We start from the raw sequence: 16,697 nt of genomic DNA, 5'->3' as shown, positions 1-16,697 counted from the left end.
ACTGTCTTGATGTAATTTGAAATTAACCAATTGCAAGCACATACATCCATGGACATCTTAGATGATCTGGACCTCTAAGATGATCTGGACCTCTGAGGACATGGTACTGAAGAAAGTGAGAAGACATGTCTTTAGATACTGATTTGACATGGAGGCCACACCCTTCACGAGGCATCTGCTGCAACCTTCCTTGACTAACATCCTTTTCATTTGTTTCATAGATTGTTAATGAGAAAGTAGATTTCAAGGCTGAGTCAAAGGTGGGGTCGCTGAAGAATGTGAAACACTCACCAGGAGGAGGTGACAAGTTGGTAAGTAAATTTATGTATGAAATGACTAGTTTGTTAGTTAGCAATGGTTCTGCTTAGTCATGATGTCCTTAAATTTGGATCAGACAAACCTGTGATTGATAGAATGAAGCGTTTATGAGCTGGTACAATGACACACATGCATTCAAGTTTGACTAACAAATCAAATAGTTGCCTCAAATTACAATTAATATTCTGTCTTGGCCCCCACAGCGATGGAGATAAAGGATTTTATACATGTGAACTTGTTTATTTTGAGGAACACAACATTTTGGAGTTTATCCTTACTCCTTCATCAGGTGAATGAATGCTATGAGACAGAGAGGATATATGACTTTCGTCCTTATATGTATCATTTCTAAAAGCCATTTAAAGATGCTATAGAGATTATTAAAAATATTCATATCTCAATATCAGATTAAAAATTGACATCATGACATAATCAGGCCATATAACTCGTGTCATTGTTGTTCATCTTTATTTACTACTTGACATGACTGACTAAACTTTGGACTATTCTTGCTACACAAGAATATCTCCTCTTCTCCTCACTAATCCCTTTCCTAGCAAATAGTCCTCTGTGATCCACCCTGTATCAAACACTTAATATAGCATAGATTATTTGTCACATAAATTATACACCTGGTATTAAGTCCTTTGTCTGGATCAGCAAGACAGAATGCAAACAATCTGTACCTAATACTGTCATTACAAGAGAAATATTTATGGTGCTGGAGAATGTTTGAAATTTTCCTTGTGTCTTACATGTAGAGTGTGGACATGTTGTTGGACATAAACAATACTTGTTGCTGTATAGGATATCTATTGTTGCCGGTACACAATACACTTCATGTATTGCGTTTCTATGTGATACTTAACTTTCACTTGAACTGGTGTGACAGGTTGAAGAATATATAGTTATAAATGTACATATGTTTTGATGGAAATATTGGAGCAAAATTTGAATTTGTCACCTGTTCAAATTTGAATGAGTGAGTGAGCGGGTGAGGTTCAATTCATTATAAGAAGAAGTATCAGGATGGTTAGCAACCAGCTCAATATATTTTAACATTATTTACCATGGGTAGCATCAGAAAAAGTACAGACTTTGAAAGAATTACTTACTGGGAGAGGTAGGATAATATGTTAGTCATGTACTATTGATATTTACAATAACTTTTTGACTGTCTTGGTAGGAAAAAAACACTCTGGACTCATGCTGAGGTTCATCGGGGCTGAAGAAACGTGCATATTTATGTTAATAACACAACTGTATATTCAAAGCCTCTGTGATGATAACCAGTCTTTATATAGCAGCTGTGTAAGACTATCAGAAGTCAGTATAGCAACAATATCTCCTTCTTTATGGCCTGTACTTTATTGATCTGGTGGATATTATCCTCTATATCTCCCCAGATGAAACACTGATGAGCTAATCAGTATGCAGGTGCTCACAGGAGGGATATTGATGAGTGTTAATCATGCCTGACAAAAATATCGGAACACGATATGTATTCACATAGAGTAGTCAGTGCACAGAATACTATTGCTTTGTAAGGGTATGCAGTTTTGGATACTGTGAAGTTTAGCTTGCAATTGGCTGAAATTTATTTGAATTTTATTTTGATTTTTATGAAAATTGTGTTTAAGATTGTGAGGGTCATGATTCTGTGTATATTGATTTTCTGATTTTATGAAGAGTGAGAAGGGAATTTTGTGACATTTATGGCAGTGGATCAATTTTGTATCTGAAGGAAAATAAGACAAAGTTAAAAACTTGTTTCAAGTCTCGTTTCAGGAAAATATTATCGTGAAGTTTATGTTCAGGTATCATATATCTTATTGTTGCATTCCTTGTTCTTCATTGGAGTTTATCAGCTGCATAGAAGAATGAGAATGAATTCTGAGGAATATATCCAAGGTTTGAAAGGCCAAGTTAATTATCTTAGGGTATAATGATATCGCAGCTGTACATGAATGTCAGTTTTATCAAATGTAGTTGGGGGCAATGGGGTAGCCTAGTGGTTAAAGTGTTCGCTCATTATGTCAAAGACCAGGGACTGATTTCCCACATGGGTACAAGATGTGAAGCCCATTTCTGGTGTACCTTTGATATTGCTGGACTTTTGCTGGAAGCAGCTTAGAACTCAACTCAACTCACTCACTCTCACTCACTCACTCACTCACTCACTCTCACTCACTCACTCACTCACTCACTCACTCACTCAAATGTCATTAGTATGTCTTTGTGTAGATTCTGTTTGATGGTAGAGAAAAAGGAAACAAGCAAATCGACACCTGTGTGCTTGACATTGCAGTATCTTGACGACTGTTTACACCCAAGTTTGGTTATGATCACATTTATTATGCAGCAGGGTCATTAAGGACAAAATTCAATTTTCAGTTGTGGACTTGTTTTCACTTCACAGTTTATATTTAAGGTGTCAACAGTTGTGTAGTATGTACTTATTAAATGAGAAATCAACAACTGAACAATGCAAACAAATAATCTTGTATAAATGTCTGTTATTTCTTGGTGCATAGGTAATCAATATTGCTCCTGTATATGTCACGTTAATGACAAGTAAGCATATAAAATTCCAAGCCTGACTGTAATCACTAATCAGCTTATCAATCACCATGATCATTGTGTTCCCGGCGACCAGGGTTGCCTTCAGCAGGTGGAGGGTTGGTCTTGTTAGCATGCAACTGCAAATGTTTTATTGTGATCTGCAGTCAGATTTTTATCAGAGAATTAAAGTTGTACGGCACAAATCTTTCCTCCATAGTTACCGGAGTTCTCATTGTGACTCAGCTTGCTGTCAGTGCTATACAGGGGGTCTGTGTTGATGTGATATATGTTGTAGAACAACTATCATGATACTATGTATGTATCATCTGTGATTAAAATACTTCCCACTGACTATTTCAGGCAAGCCGTTTTTTGCCTTCGAGGGTTGGGGTTAAAAGCATTCACTCTTCACACTAAGACTGGGGTGTGAGTTCCCACATGGGTACAGTGTGTGAAACCCATTTCTGGTGTCCACCACCTTGATTTTTCCTGGAATATAAATATTGCGAAAAGTAACCAAAACTGAACTCACTTTTGGAGGGTCCACATGTAGAACATTTGTAACTTGTGAAGCATGTCCCCTGGTGTGGTTGATATTTATTAATAGGGTTAAAAATAACTTGCACCTGATCACAGACTCTTCCAAATAAACATGAACACATAATGTGGTGAAAAGCATAGTTAGGATTTCACCTTGAAAATATACTGGACAAAAATAGTTAGAATTTTTGAAATTATGAACAAAGATGTATAACATTTATTCACTGACATACTGACAAGGTATCAGTCATACAAATACCAATATCCCTAAATCATTTTGTCCAGTATATGTTGTATCACATGGATTAAATTCCCCTGTACAGGTTCTACTCAAGAATGTACCAAACTGTTACTTTTATGTTTTGACCAACCAAGCAATATTGTCAGTATGAGGAAACTATTAAATATAAATAATAAAGCCTTAAGGTTACCATGGTGTCATGATACTACAATCATAGGTATTCCATGTGATAACTCGCTGTGATATGATAACCAGCCATACATCTCATGCACATACCAGCTGTATTTGTGTGCCTGTATGACACATTTGTTTCATATAATACAGATTTGGTATATAAATGCCAAGGAACAAGTATAAAAAATGTTTCAGTTTCATCAATGTTTGAACTATTTATTAATGTCCCCAAATCAGTTTAACTAAGTCTTCCTATCTCAACTGTTCCCTGTATCAACAACCAAGCAACATATTAAGGATTGTGTGAAGTAGCCAAAATGCTCTGCTCGCAACCATTCTTAGCGTTGCCCAATACCCTAACACTCATAGTTTCAAGATGAGATATCAAAGCTACATGAGTGTGTTCCAATCTGTTTGTTATCTATGTTTGGAGGGTCAGGGGTCCTCAAGGTAGCTGTAGTCAATCAGTTAATATATAACTGTGTCATTTCTGCCATGGTCTGTCTTGTTTGACAGCAAAATCCCTGAGACGTGAGTACATACAGGATAACTTGGCCACCTCTGTTGTCAACTTCATAACCATCAGTTGCTACCCCAGGTAGACTAAGAGCTAGTCTCTGAAATGAACACAAAGTAGTTATAGAAAGTAAGATCTAATGAAAAGATCTCATGACTTTCTTCAGTTCAGATGATGATGATGATGATGATGATGATGATGATGATGTGCCACATTTCCTAGACTTGCATGTGCTTTGTGGGGTATATTTGCCTCAGAGTCTGTCTGACTACTAGCCCAGGCTGCAATAAACACATCTGTTTACTCAGTATGATCCTTACTTAGCAGAAGAGTGACAGTGAAATCTGGGTTGTATGGATGTTAATATTTTTGCTGTATTGAATGACATTAGTTTGGTAATGGGAGTTATTTCTGGTGGTGTCAAAGGGGTCTTGGTGCAGATCAATTTAAAGTGACATAGAGTCGGTTTGGTTGTACACCTTTAGCAATATTCAAGCAATATGACAGCAGGAGACACCAGAAATTTGCTTCACTCGTAGTATCCATGTGGGGAATCAAACCTGGGTCGCAGATGCCCCTCAGCTTTAAGACACTTCATTGTTAAATTGTATTTCGATAGGATAAGATGACACTTTGTTATTGTATTAAGATATACATGCTGCTCTGCAGTAACAGTAAAACTGTGTGGAGTTTTAGCAACATGGAACTATTCTCAGAATATGATTTTGCTTTAACATATACTGTAGGCTAAACCTTGGCATTATAAATGTTTTGGAGATATATGAATATTTTGACGGAAGCTGATTGTATAATTCAATGAAAATATCACAAAAGAATAGTCGTATCTCTTGTTCGATTCAGTACAGTAAATATTGGGTCAAAATATTCAGGATCTATTTGTTTTATTTGGAATTAACAACTAACAAATCAATGCACTGACCTAAATTTGGGAAAAATACAAAAATATGTTTAAAAAACGATGACAATTTTGAATTCAAAATATACTTTTTTGTGTGAACTTTTGACCACTTGTTTGACCTCCACTGTCACCAAGTAGACAGATTCAATGGCCTATTCAAGATTTTTACATTTAAAAACATCAAGGGTTAATAAATCCAGGGTGTACTAAATTACATGTAATGGTCAGTGGAAGTAATTGTTTAAACCTACCTTGATAATTATAGTGTATGTTCATCCTAGCTGATAAGTTCCTTGATCATGACCCCAGTGAACTGGCACGTTAAGCTTGAAACTGCTGGCGATTTGTTCAGTTTTCATTTTGTGACAACCGGTGTATGAAATTCGAGAATTCACGATTAGAGTCACAGATAATAAGAACATGTGCAGTCAAGAATGAATGAATCTGTCTTCCGCTTTCTTATGATACGAGATTATCAATGATCTTTTATTAACTTATGTTGGATCTCTGTGATGATCTGAAATACTTGATGAGGGTGCTCAGTATAATGGATATGACAAAGCATGTCCTAGCTTTCAACAAAACCTACCTCACCTTGCTTGTGTTAATGTTCTACATTTGACCTGGAGACACATTTACTCAGCAGGAACATAGCGCTTTCAATGAATATACAAAACTGTAAGCAGAGGTTTAACATTGGGAGATATAAATGCACAAATGTAGACAATGATAGACAAAGGTAGATATATTAAGGCAGATACAGGCATGAGGTATTGTTTGTACAGTGACTCTCCACACCCAGTAGCTGTCAAATAGTTACCAGTCTTGGATACCAATGAAAGACTATGTAGTAAATAAACTCTCTTTTGTTAGCCATTTAATGGAGGCCCCGTCTGTCAAGAGGCAATGTTTGATAATGAAACCAAAATGCTATTCAAGTGAACAAAATAGGTATTATATTGAATGACATGATGTATTGGGTGTATATCTCTAATCACTGTTTGCCTTGCTTTAATAGATTGGCAAGTACTCCACTCAGACGGTTAGTGTACTATTTCTCTGACGTTAACCCCTATTCAATGTGGGTCAGGCTCGATTGAAAGTTTTCAGATAAGGGCACTTTAAATGAACTAAGTTTTCTCACAGTTGGATCAGTTAGGTTTACAAGAAGCGTTACGTAGGGCAGGAGATTACCAAAAAGACTCTTTTGTATTTTAATCTTATTGATTATGGGATCCCATGGAGCCAGAAGGGGCACTGAGGCAGAGAGTGACTTAACGACACAGATTTGCCGGATCTGACACATGCATGGCTAAGCAGGACATTGGTGTGAACAGACACTCAGTAGCAGACGTCAGTTGACCAAAGAAGCAGACGTGACTTGACCATACTAACAGACGTGAAAGGCTCAGAGACGTTACTCCTTGTTGTGAATGGTGAAGTGTGGAAGAGATACTACAGGACCACATGGGACTGACATGATGTCTCTCATTTGCCATCATAACTTGCGGAATGTGTGGATTTTATCGAGATGTTAATTTTGTTAAATACTTTTGAGGCATGTTTTTAGAATCAGCCTAGTCATAGCAAACATGGACGTTTTTCTCATTTATAGTTGATTTGATTCTCTAGACATCAAAGTTGACAGATTTCAAGAAGTACTAACATGACAGACGCTATGCGATGCAAGAATGTCATTCCTGTATGCCTCCAACAAAAGGGAGGATTGCAACAAATGCTGAAATTTATGGATAGCAACTAATACATGGGTACTTCATACTCTTGATGGTGCTTCTTAAATGGACATACTAATGCTTTAACATGACGAAGCGGCCGATACGTGTCATTCCTTTGGTCTCTGATTCAGAGGGCCAGTGGAAGTTTGGCCAAGTGAGAAAGAGTGACTATATTTCAGAAGGGGAATCCTCTACGAATGGCACAGTTCCCTATGTGTCTGTAAAGCGACGAAGTGATGGGAAATATATTGTGGTGGAGAAATATCCAAGGAAGTTGAAACCTGTAAGTAAACTGAACTCCCATAATGCACCTCTTGCTCACATGGACTATTCCTCAGAAGTGAAATTTCGATCCATCAAACCAGAGTGGAAGTACTCACAACGTCACAGAGTGCTGGGGGACCATGATAATAGCAGTCTCTTGCCTCCCATAGACCTAGGGTGGACATCAGATTCAAAGATTGGATCCTTAGACAATATTGATCATACACCGCGAGGAGGTGATAAACAGATTGTCAGTCATAGACTTAAATGGGAAGCCAAAGCAAAGATAGGATCTCTGGACAATATTGACTTCCCACAGAGGACAGGAAGAAGTCTTAGTGATCCTACAAGTAGTCGTAAACTTGAACCGCTAGAGAAAACTCCACGAAAACTTCGTGTCAGGCCTCGATATGGAGCTATTGGAGATGCAGGAGCTTTCGGAAACAAACACTACACACCAGGTGGCGCTGAGGTGGTGCGGCCATCAGAGAGGTATAATCATGTTAAATCAAAAGTTGGATCCTTAGATAATATTGAGCACCAGCCAATGGGTGGGGATGTGAGAATCCCTTCATACCCCAACAACTGGCAAGCTGAGTCTCAATTAAGATCCCTGGAGAACGTTCACCACAAGCCGGGTGGTGGTGATGTCATCTTCCTTCAGGAGAAACTTCAGTGGAATTCTGGGCCCAAGGTTGGATCCCTGGAGAATATCAACCACATCCCTGGTGGGGGTCACAAGAAGATCTTCAACATGAAGCTGAACTGGCAGTCAGGAGCTAAAGTTGGCTCCCTGAGGAACATAAATCATGTTCCAGGGGGTGGGATGGTGAACATGCCCGATCATCCGCTCCGATGGAAATCAAAAGCTAAGGTGGACAATAAACCAAAGAAGAAGAAAAGGGTTTCAGAACTGAATTTGTCGTTTGATTCTCTAGATTCCTACGAGTGTGAGTATCTTGAGATAGTAACTGGTAGAGCCACACTGTAATAGTTCTAGTCATCACCTTAGAAATGTAGACTAGCAATCTGCAAACTCTTTCCTGTACATTGCATCTTCTTTATGTGAATAGATTTCAGTATTTTGCCTTCCCCAAATCACAGAGTAATGACAGAATATTCCTCTGCTATAAACAAAGGATAAGTTAATCCGCGGCTGTATCTATATCATTTTGTGCTTTGTTGCTATGGATTTCTGTGTCAAAGGTTGCCAACTGTCAAGGCTATTCATACTACCCATTAGCAAACGGTAATATGGACATATTCTACCCACTTTAGAGTACAGTTTTATATGCATTGTTCATTAACAAGTCAAAAAGGAATGATTTATCTCTTGATTTATGGGGGTAGTAAGCACTGATCGTGGGCAGATTTTCATGTAAACTGATACAGATATCAACTGAAAGTTGGAATGTATCAACACATGTATAGAATGTCATCACAAGGAAATGACCAGTTACAAGTATTAACAGATACAGATGCCACTGTGTGAAAATACGAATGAATATGTCACTGAAAATCTGAGGCACCACTAGATGAAAGAAAGAAGTCTTAATGCTTATGTATTTCACGTCGTTATCTGATGATCTAGCCATCTGTATACATGTCATTCACTTCTGCAGCAGGGACAAGCTCAAAACCACTGTGTAGACTGGATTTATTGTAATAGAAGCTCTTAGCTTGTGTAAGAAATATAACCCTTTGTGTGTGTTTCATAATGAGGTGCATATGCTAATGTTTATTTGTCAATAAATAGATGCATAGTCTTGCTCTCCTTTCTCTCTGTTATGGAAGAAATCTTGGATCTGTCCCGTTATGATCCTTGACTTGTTACTACCATGGTACATGGTTCATGGTGCCAACATGTCCACAGAATGCACTGCACGACCTGTTTTGTCTTTCCTCCCCAGAACATCTGATGTTACACTGAAATACTTTAAATAGAAACAATCAATGTCTTTTGCTTTCATACTGTAATTTGTGATATCCTTGAAGTCTTTCTAAAGGAACAACGGCTTGTGCTCATGATATTATTGTTATATATCATAAGTACACACACACATTGTGATATAGCATATATTTAATGGAGGCATTTCAGGTGGTTCGCTCTAAAAAAATATAAAAAATCTTCAATGTGGTCAATTTAAAAAAACCCTGAAACACCCCTTATAATGACAGCCTGTATATATCCTGTATGACTAGTATATATCATCAGCATGACAGGATATGCAGATTATTACAATGATTATAATAACAGGGTGTATATGTTGAGTGAGTGAGTTTGGTTTTACGCCGCTTTTAGCAATATTCCAGCGATATCACGGCGGGGGACACCAGAAAATGGGCCTCACACATTGTACCCATGTGGGGAATCGAACCCGGGTCTTCGGCGTGACGAGCGAGTGTATATGTTGTATTTTGACAGGTTTTATATTGAATATTATAAAGGCGCATCATATGAAAACCAGGTGTATATGGTATATTATCATAGGTTGCATATTGCATAACATAACATTGTGTATGCGAAAAGAGACTACAATCCAAGGGTATGGTTGCACGTTACACTGATTTCAGTTGTAGATAGAAACAGCTGCATTGCTGAGATCAGTGGACATGTCAAACGGTGTATCAGTGTTCATACTGCAGCTGACATTGCATGAACTTCATGAAGTTTTATAGTGTTTAGATTAACTTTACAAATAATAGTCACCTTTATGGTATGTTGTGCTGTTGCATTTCTCCATGGATGGAAACAAAGTCAATATTGATCAAACAACAACAGTGTGCCTGAACCTGGACTATTAACCCTATTATCCGTTACACGTCATACAGTGGACTTTCTACATGCCCTTTAGGAGGTCATACAATGGACTTTCTACGTGCCCTTTAGGAGGTCATACAGTGAACTTTCTACATTCCCAGTAGGAGGTCATACAGTGGACTTTCTACATACCCTGTAGGTCCTACAGTGAACTTTCTATGTGCCCTTTAGGTCATACAGTGAACTTTCTACATTCCCAGTAGATCATACAGTGAACTATCAACATTCCTTGTAGGTCATTCAGTGAGCTTTATACATGCCCTTTAGGAGGTCATACAGTGAACTTTCTACATTCCCAGTAGGAGGTCATACAGTGAACTATCAACATTCCTTGTAGGTCATACAGTGAGCTTTCTACATGCCCTTTAGGAGGTCATACAGTGAACTTTCTACATTCCCTGTAGGAGGTCATACAGTAAACTTTCTACATTCCCTGTAGGAGGTCATGCAGTGAACTTTCTACATTCCCTGTAGGAGGTCATACAGTGAACTATCTACACTCCCTGTAGGTCCTACAGTGAACTTTCTACATTCCTTGTAGGTCCAACAGTGAACTATCAACATTCCTTGTAGGCCATACAGTGAACTATCAACATTCCCTGTAGGTCATGCAGTGAACTTTCTACATTCCCTGTAGGTCATGCAGTGAACTTTCTACATTCCCTGTAGGTCATGCAGTGAACTTTCTACATTCCCTGTAGGTCATGCAGTGAACTTTCTACATGCCCTTTAGGAGGTCATGCAGTGAACTTTCTACATTCCCTGTAGGTCATGCAGTGAACTTTCTACATTCCCTGTAGGTCATGCAGTGAACTTTCTACATTCCCTGTAGGAGGTCTTACAGTGAACTATCTACACTCCCTGTAGGTCCTACAGTGAACTTTCTACATGCCCTTTAGGAGATCATACAGTGAACTATCAACATTCCTTGTAGGTCCAACAGTGAACTATCAACATTCCTTGTAGGCCATACAGTGAACTATCAACATTCCCTGTAGGTCATGCAGTGAACTTTCTACATTCCCTGTAGGTCCTACAGTGAACTTTCTACATTCCCTGTAGGTCATGCAGTGAACTTTCTACATGCCCTTTAGGAGGTCGTACAGTGAACTATCAACATTCCTTGTAGGCCATACAGTGAACTATGTACATTCCCTGTAGGTCCTACAGTGAACTTTCTACATGCCCTTTAGGAGGTCGTACAGTGAACTGTCTACATTCCCTGTAGGTCCTACAGTGAACTTTCTACATGCCCTTTAGGAGGTCGTACAGTGAACTGTCTACATTCCCTGTAGGTCCTACAGTGAACTTTCTACATGCCCTTTAGGAGGTCGTACAGTGAACTGTCTACATTCCCTGTAGGTCCTACAGTGAACTTTCTACATGCCCTTTAGGAGGTCGTACAGTGAACTGTCTACATTCCCTGTAGGTCATACAGTGAACTTTCTACATTTCTCTGTAGGAGGGCATACAGTAAACTTTCTACAAAACCTTAAGGAGATCATGCGATGACCTCCCTACATACCCATTCAGAGGTCATTATACGTTGAACTCACATTATACCTTTGAAAATGTCATTCAGTTAACTTTCTACATACCCTCTAATATGTCAAAATGTGCCTTTTGACTTTGCATATTAATCTTCATGACTGTATTAAACCACAGAAACAGACAATTTAATGCTTTTTTTTATATTTTGATCCACATTTAATGAGATGTGCACAACAAAAATCACTGTTTAAATTTTAGTCACCTCACTGGCTGGAAACATTTCAGAATCTTAAGCCCAGTCAGTATTTTGCATACCACTGGTTTGAAGCTAGACAGCCTTTTTGTCTCATTGACAGTAGTGGAGGTGGCCAAACGTTTAGAACTTGAAGAAATACAGTGACTGTGACTGTATGCCATCACTTCTGATCATCTTGTAATGTGAAACTATCACACCATCAGTGTTCATTCAACATATACGTATACATGCTAAGCTCGACTACTGTGGTGCATGTCTTCTGAGACACCCTCAAACAAATATTTTATTCTTCATTTTCTATTCAGGTTTATTCTATTGAATCTAATTTGTGGGAAAATATACAGTTGCTGTTTTACGCCAATGTAATTAAAGACAAGCTAAAAACATCCTTACTAATCAACCTGGTCTGCTATTTTCTACAAGACCTTTTCTCATACAAGACTTACACACAGGAGTTACACACAGATATATGCACATATAATGTTGAAGTGACTATTCACCCCAGCAACAAGCACTGTCACAGACTTTTGTTTTTAGCAACTCGGCTTCCACAAGCCAATAGTGTATGATCCAGTCATAGACGTCGTCATCTCATATATTTGTACACTGCTTCCGCCATCACCCATCAACACATAGTCACAAGTATTAACAATTAAAGTCACATCTTGCTTCCATAAATGGGAGAAAATAAAAAATGGGCAATATCTCTCATCTGTCATTGCCTCGTTGCCATCTACTCTACTCATTGCTTTAATGATAGCTGATGTAAATGTTTTTCAAAGTTATTTCATGGACAAGTGTTTGTTTGGCTTCCATGAGTTTTGCAAACCTTACTTTATTACCTGATGAAGCATTACATGGGCAAAGTCACTAAACATCCTGTAGCGGCCACATGTATTCATGAATGATGGAGGAGCATTGAGTGCACAAACCCAGGACAATAAACATGAGCCCCTGAAACGTTCCCTTATGATATTAGTTTACTCTTTGTAAGTTTACTATTTATAACATTATGTCTTTCTCCTTCAGATTGAAACCCAGAAACTGAACTTCAAGGAGACAGCAAAGGCGAGAACAAAACATGGAATGAATGAGGACGGGTCCTCTCGACGCAGTAACAGCATCACCTCTCAAAGTACAGCTGACGAGAGCCAGTGAAATTCCAGACAGAAGATACCTTAATGCACAATTCCTGTAGGAACAAACTGATGAAAGCTATGTGAGGGAAGATGAAGTTGTCTTTATTGCCTTGTAGCCTGTAGATCAAGGGAGATAACTCTCAGCAAATGGAAGATAACTCATCCTAGTTTTGTGCATGGGAGAGAGTTCCTGTGTCAAAATGCAGAGAGGCAAGATGTATTTTGCAAAACATCAACAACTGCATAATTTTATGTTACTTTGCCACCTGTATTTGTCATTGACATAACTGGTCTTTGTTGAGCATGTTGCAGGACGTGAATGATTGATTAGCTATGTAATTAACCAACTGCTCTTTGTAGTTTTGCTAATACATGTGTAACTCAGGCTTTGGTAAATACTGAGAAAACTGCACCATTGCCAGAAGGTACCTTTGAATGTAAAACAGTAACATGGAATGTAAATGTTTAGATAACAGAGCAAGTTTCGTGTCTTTGCAGAATTTTGTAATACCAGTTTGGTTTGTTGTTACAAAAACCAGTACGAATATGAAGCTTTATCCAGTGACTCAGTGCTATTAACAGATGATGCTGCCATCTTCACAGCTGTCCTCAGTGTCTGTCTGCCACATATGAATGCTACTCTAGTATATATATGAAACAATGATGTATATTTGCTGCCTGCAAGGTCGGTGTTGAAAGCAATGTTCCGTGTGGGCACACAAGTCCTCCGATTACAACTGTCTCCCGTGTACGTGTGCATGCTGATTCCAGCTTAAGGCTCTTGTCATCATATGTAATCAAAAGCCTTAAACCTTAGTCATTTGCTTACAGTGTAATCTCATCAAAAGATTGTATGATATTGACTTAAGAATATTTCCATGCCATTAACACTATTTATTCCATCATATTGCTGTAAGCTTGTAGCCTTAGAGATCTAGCAAGGAAGTCATCTACTGGTCTTCTCTGATATTCCCAGATGGACTTTAGATAAGTATTTCAAATGAATAATTAGACAAAGGAATTTGTTTCAAAGATATGTAGTGGAAAATGTTTGTTTTAAAGAAATGGCTAAAAATATGTTTCTAGATTAAATCATTAGATGATAGTGTACATGATCATCATTGTAAGTTATAAACTGTGTAACAAATAAGGAAATATTTAATGTTTGGGTTATCATTGTTAGTGAGAAATATTAATTATCTCAGCACTTGTTACTTTGTATGCCACATGCACAATTCCTCTTTATGTAGTTTACCATGCACAGTTTGTATGTTAGGAAATGTTATGGGTAATATATGAACACTTTGTTGAGAGGTTACACTTTTTATCTTTCCTTTGCAAAAATTCTCCACAAATGAGAATCTCTTGTAATGAAAGTACATGACTTTCATTTGGTCTGTTAAAAAAAAAAATCAGTTTTATTGCACTGATAGAACATTAATTTTATTTGGTCTGTTTAACAAGATCAGTTTTATTGCACTTTTCCCTTTCTGACCACCATAGTAACTATAGCTATCAGTTAATTACGAGCAGTTGAACAAAAGTGTATTCTCGTCTACCTCTGTTATGTTTATGCACCCTTGCCATTTTGAAGTAGGAAGTAGATGGTTATGGACCCAAGTGTATATTTTCCAGGTGCCTCAATCACTAATGCCCTTTGAGCACTACGCAGTGGTTATTGTGAGGATATGAGGGCTGTGGGAAGAAGCTTTGCTGTCACCATCATTTCTGATTCTAATGAGATACTGCGAGAGCAATGTATCTAAACAAGAGTATGGAGGTGTATATCAAAAACATTTTCTTGAATGAAATGCTCATTGGAAGCCATTGAGGAAAATAATTATTTTAGTGTTTTCTATGTGCATGTTTTGCCTGCTATGATGCTTCTGATTGTTTTCATTTTTCATGTTACATGACTATGTTTTTCATGATATTTGGTAGATTTACTCAAGGTGAGAAGCAGATACAATGTTTTGAATGGATGCAGATTTTAATAAATAGTGCTTTTTTATTTAAGAGGTACAGTTTTACTTTTTAAGCCTTTTAGTTTCTTACTCTCTTTAGAGATAATGTTTAACTCTTTTGAGCTGTTCAGACCTTTTGCTGACATTTCCTTTTCCTTTTCCATTCCTCAAACTTTTGTTTACGGGTTTGAGTTTTTGCTCACAGTATCAGCTTCTTCTTCATAGAAAACATTATGAACGCCATTCTTATCATCCAGTAGTTCAGTAAAACAACTGACGCTTTATGTCAAAGCCACAGTCATCTTGTTTCATGGTAAGCAAGGTGATTTAGATAAGCCTGTAAAACTATGGAAGTGCAACGTTGACTTGATAGAATAATCAATTTTTTTGTGTGTAATTTTTATTCTAAGTTTTGTATCATATTATGTCTAAAATACCAAAAATTGTTGTTTGAACATCAAAGGACTGTACCTTTTCATAACTACCAGAAACAAGCATAGAAACAGTGAATGAACTAATATTTCATAATATACTTAACTTACTCAAACAATGAATACAACTTACTACACAGATGAGCATGTGCATTGTCGTTTTTTATATCTCTCTCAATAATTCATTGCAAAATTAAAGAAATTAAGTGTCTTGTATCAACATGCATGTACTTTAAAGTTATGTATATTGAGTTTTTTTACATGCCTTTTCATAAAAAAACCCATCTTTTATGGTTGCTGTTTAGGTAAATGTTTGACATCCTTGTATACTGCTACTTCAACAGGTGTTTGTATGTCATCCAATAACTGTTTCCTGGAATAATGAAGTCTTCCTCGTGTCATTACAGCAGATAAACCAAAACAGTGTCTCAAAATGTTCATGAATATGTTCATGATGTTCAGGTGAAGGCTGTGTGAGAGACAAATAAACTGTTCATGAATATGTTCATGATATTCAGGTCAGGGCTCTGTTGAGAGACAAGTAAACTTCAAAGTTACATTAAACCAAAGTCATTAACTCAGCATTTTTATATACTGCATAATATTGAAACACCGTTCTATATTTTAACATTATTTATACATCTGTTATTCTGATATGTCAAGGCTCAGATGCTGAACATGTTTAGGTTATTGTTGGTAAACCTTCCATTCTCCATTAAGTATCATCTGTCATGTGTCCAGGTTCTGCAGAATCTAGAATAAAGCTTAGTGTCTTGACAGAGTTACCTCCCCTTTCTGCTCTGTGATTGGCTGACTATAACCACCCGTTGTGTTGTCCTTGACCTTGTGCTACATGTGTGGTCAGTGTGATGCAAGATGTACACATCCAGCACCCTGCATGGGTGCAGCTGTAGCTACACTGGCCAATAAACATCATTCTTATCATGTCTTGTGGTGTTCTCATTATCACCAGTTCCAAGGAGGATTCTGAACTCTGTGAAGATCTGGGTTAGAATAAATCTTCAGTAACCCATGCTTGTTGTAAGAGGCCATAATTGTATTGAGTGGTTGGGCTTGCTGATTTGGTTGACACGTGTTGATCACATGTTGATTGTCTGGTCCAGACTCTGGACCATATGGCTAGAATATCGCTGAGTGTGACATAAAACTAAACTCACTCACTCCTTTGGTGATTGTGTGGAATCACTGGTCGAACTCTTGGTGCCATTGTCTCCATTGGTACAGCAGATAGGTACATGTGGTATGTTTCAAATATGTGCCCAACGCAAAATCAGAATACTGAAGAGTATCAGTACATTTTGAA

The 16,697-nt window shown here is 37.7% G+C and overlaps 2 protein-coding genes across 2 annotated transcripts in view; both read left to right on the top strand.

Moving 5' to 3' along the window:
• Positions 1 to 16,318, top strand: part of LOC137254681 (uncharacterized) — a 72,895-nt gene extending 56,577 nt beyond the window's left edge. The window contains exons 12-13 of the mRNA XM_067792530.1: positions 222 to 311; positions 12,869 to 16,318. Of these exons, the coding sequence (XP_067648631.1) occupies positions 222 to 311; positions 12,869 to 12,997 (219 nt within the window). The 3' untranslated portion in view covers positions 12,998 to 16,318. The remainder of the gene's footprint in view (positions 1 to 221; positions 312 to 12,868) is intronic.
• On the top strand, positions 7,093 to 8,262 carry LOC137297769 (microtubule-associated protein tau-like). Its single transcript, XM_067829714.1, has one exon. It carries the CDS (start codon positions 7,093 to 7,095, stop codon positions 8,260 to 8,262), a length of 1,170 nt encoding a protein of 389 aa, XP_067685815.1.
• Positions 16,319 to 16,697: the final 379 nt, after the last annotated feature.

Source organism: Haliotis asinina, chromosome 10 (assembly GCF_037392515.1).
Source record: "Haliotis asinina isolate JCU_RB_2024 chromosome 10, JCU_Hal_asi_v2, whole genome shotgun sequence".
Lineage (NCBI taxonomy): Eukaryota > Metazoa > Mollusca > Gastropoda > Lepetellida > Haliotidae > Haliotis > Haliotis asinina.
Note: the sequence above shows the minus strand (reverse complement) of the source record. Positions and strands in the feature narration are given on the sequence as shown.

Bases quoted from the DNA above. Each gene is read 5' to 3' on its own strand.
- LOC137297769 (XM_067829714.1), top strand. From the start codon at position 7,093: ATGACGAAGCGGCCGATACGTGTCATTCCTTTGGTCTCTGATTCAGAG.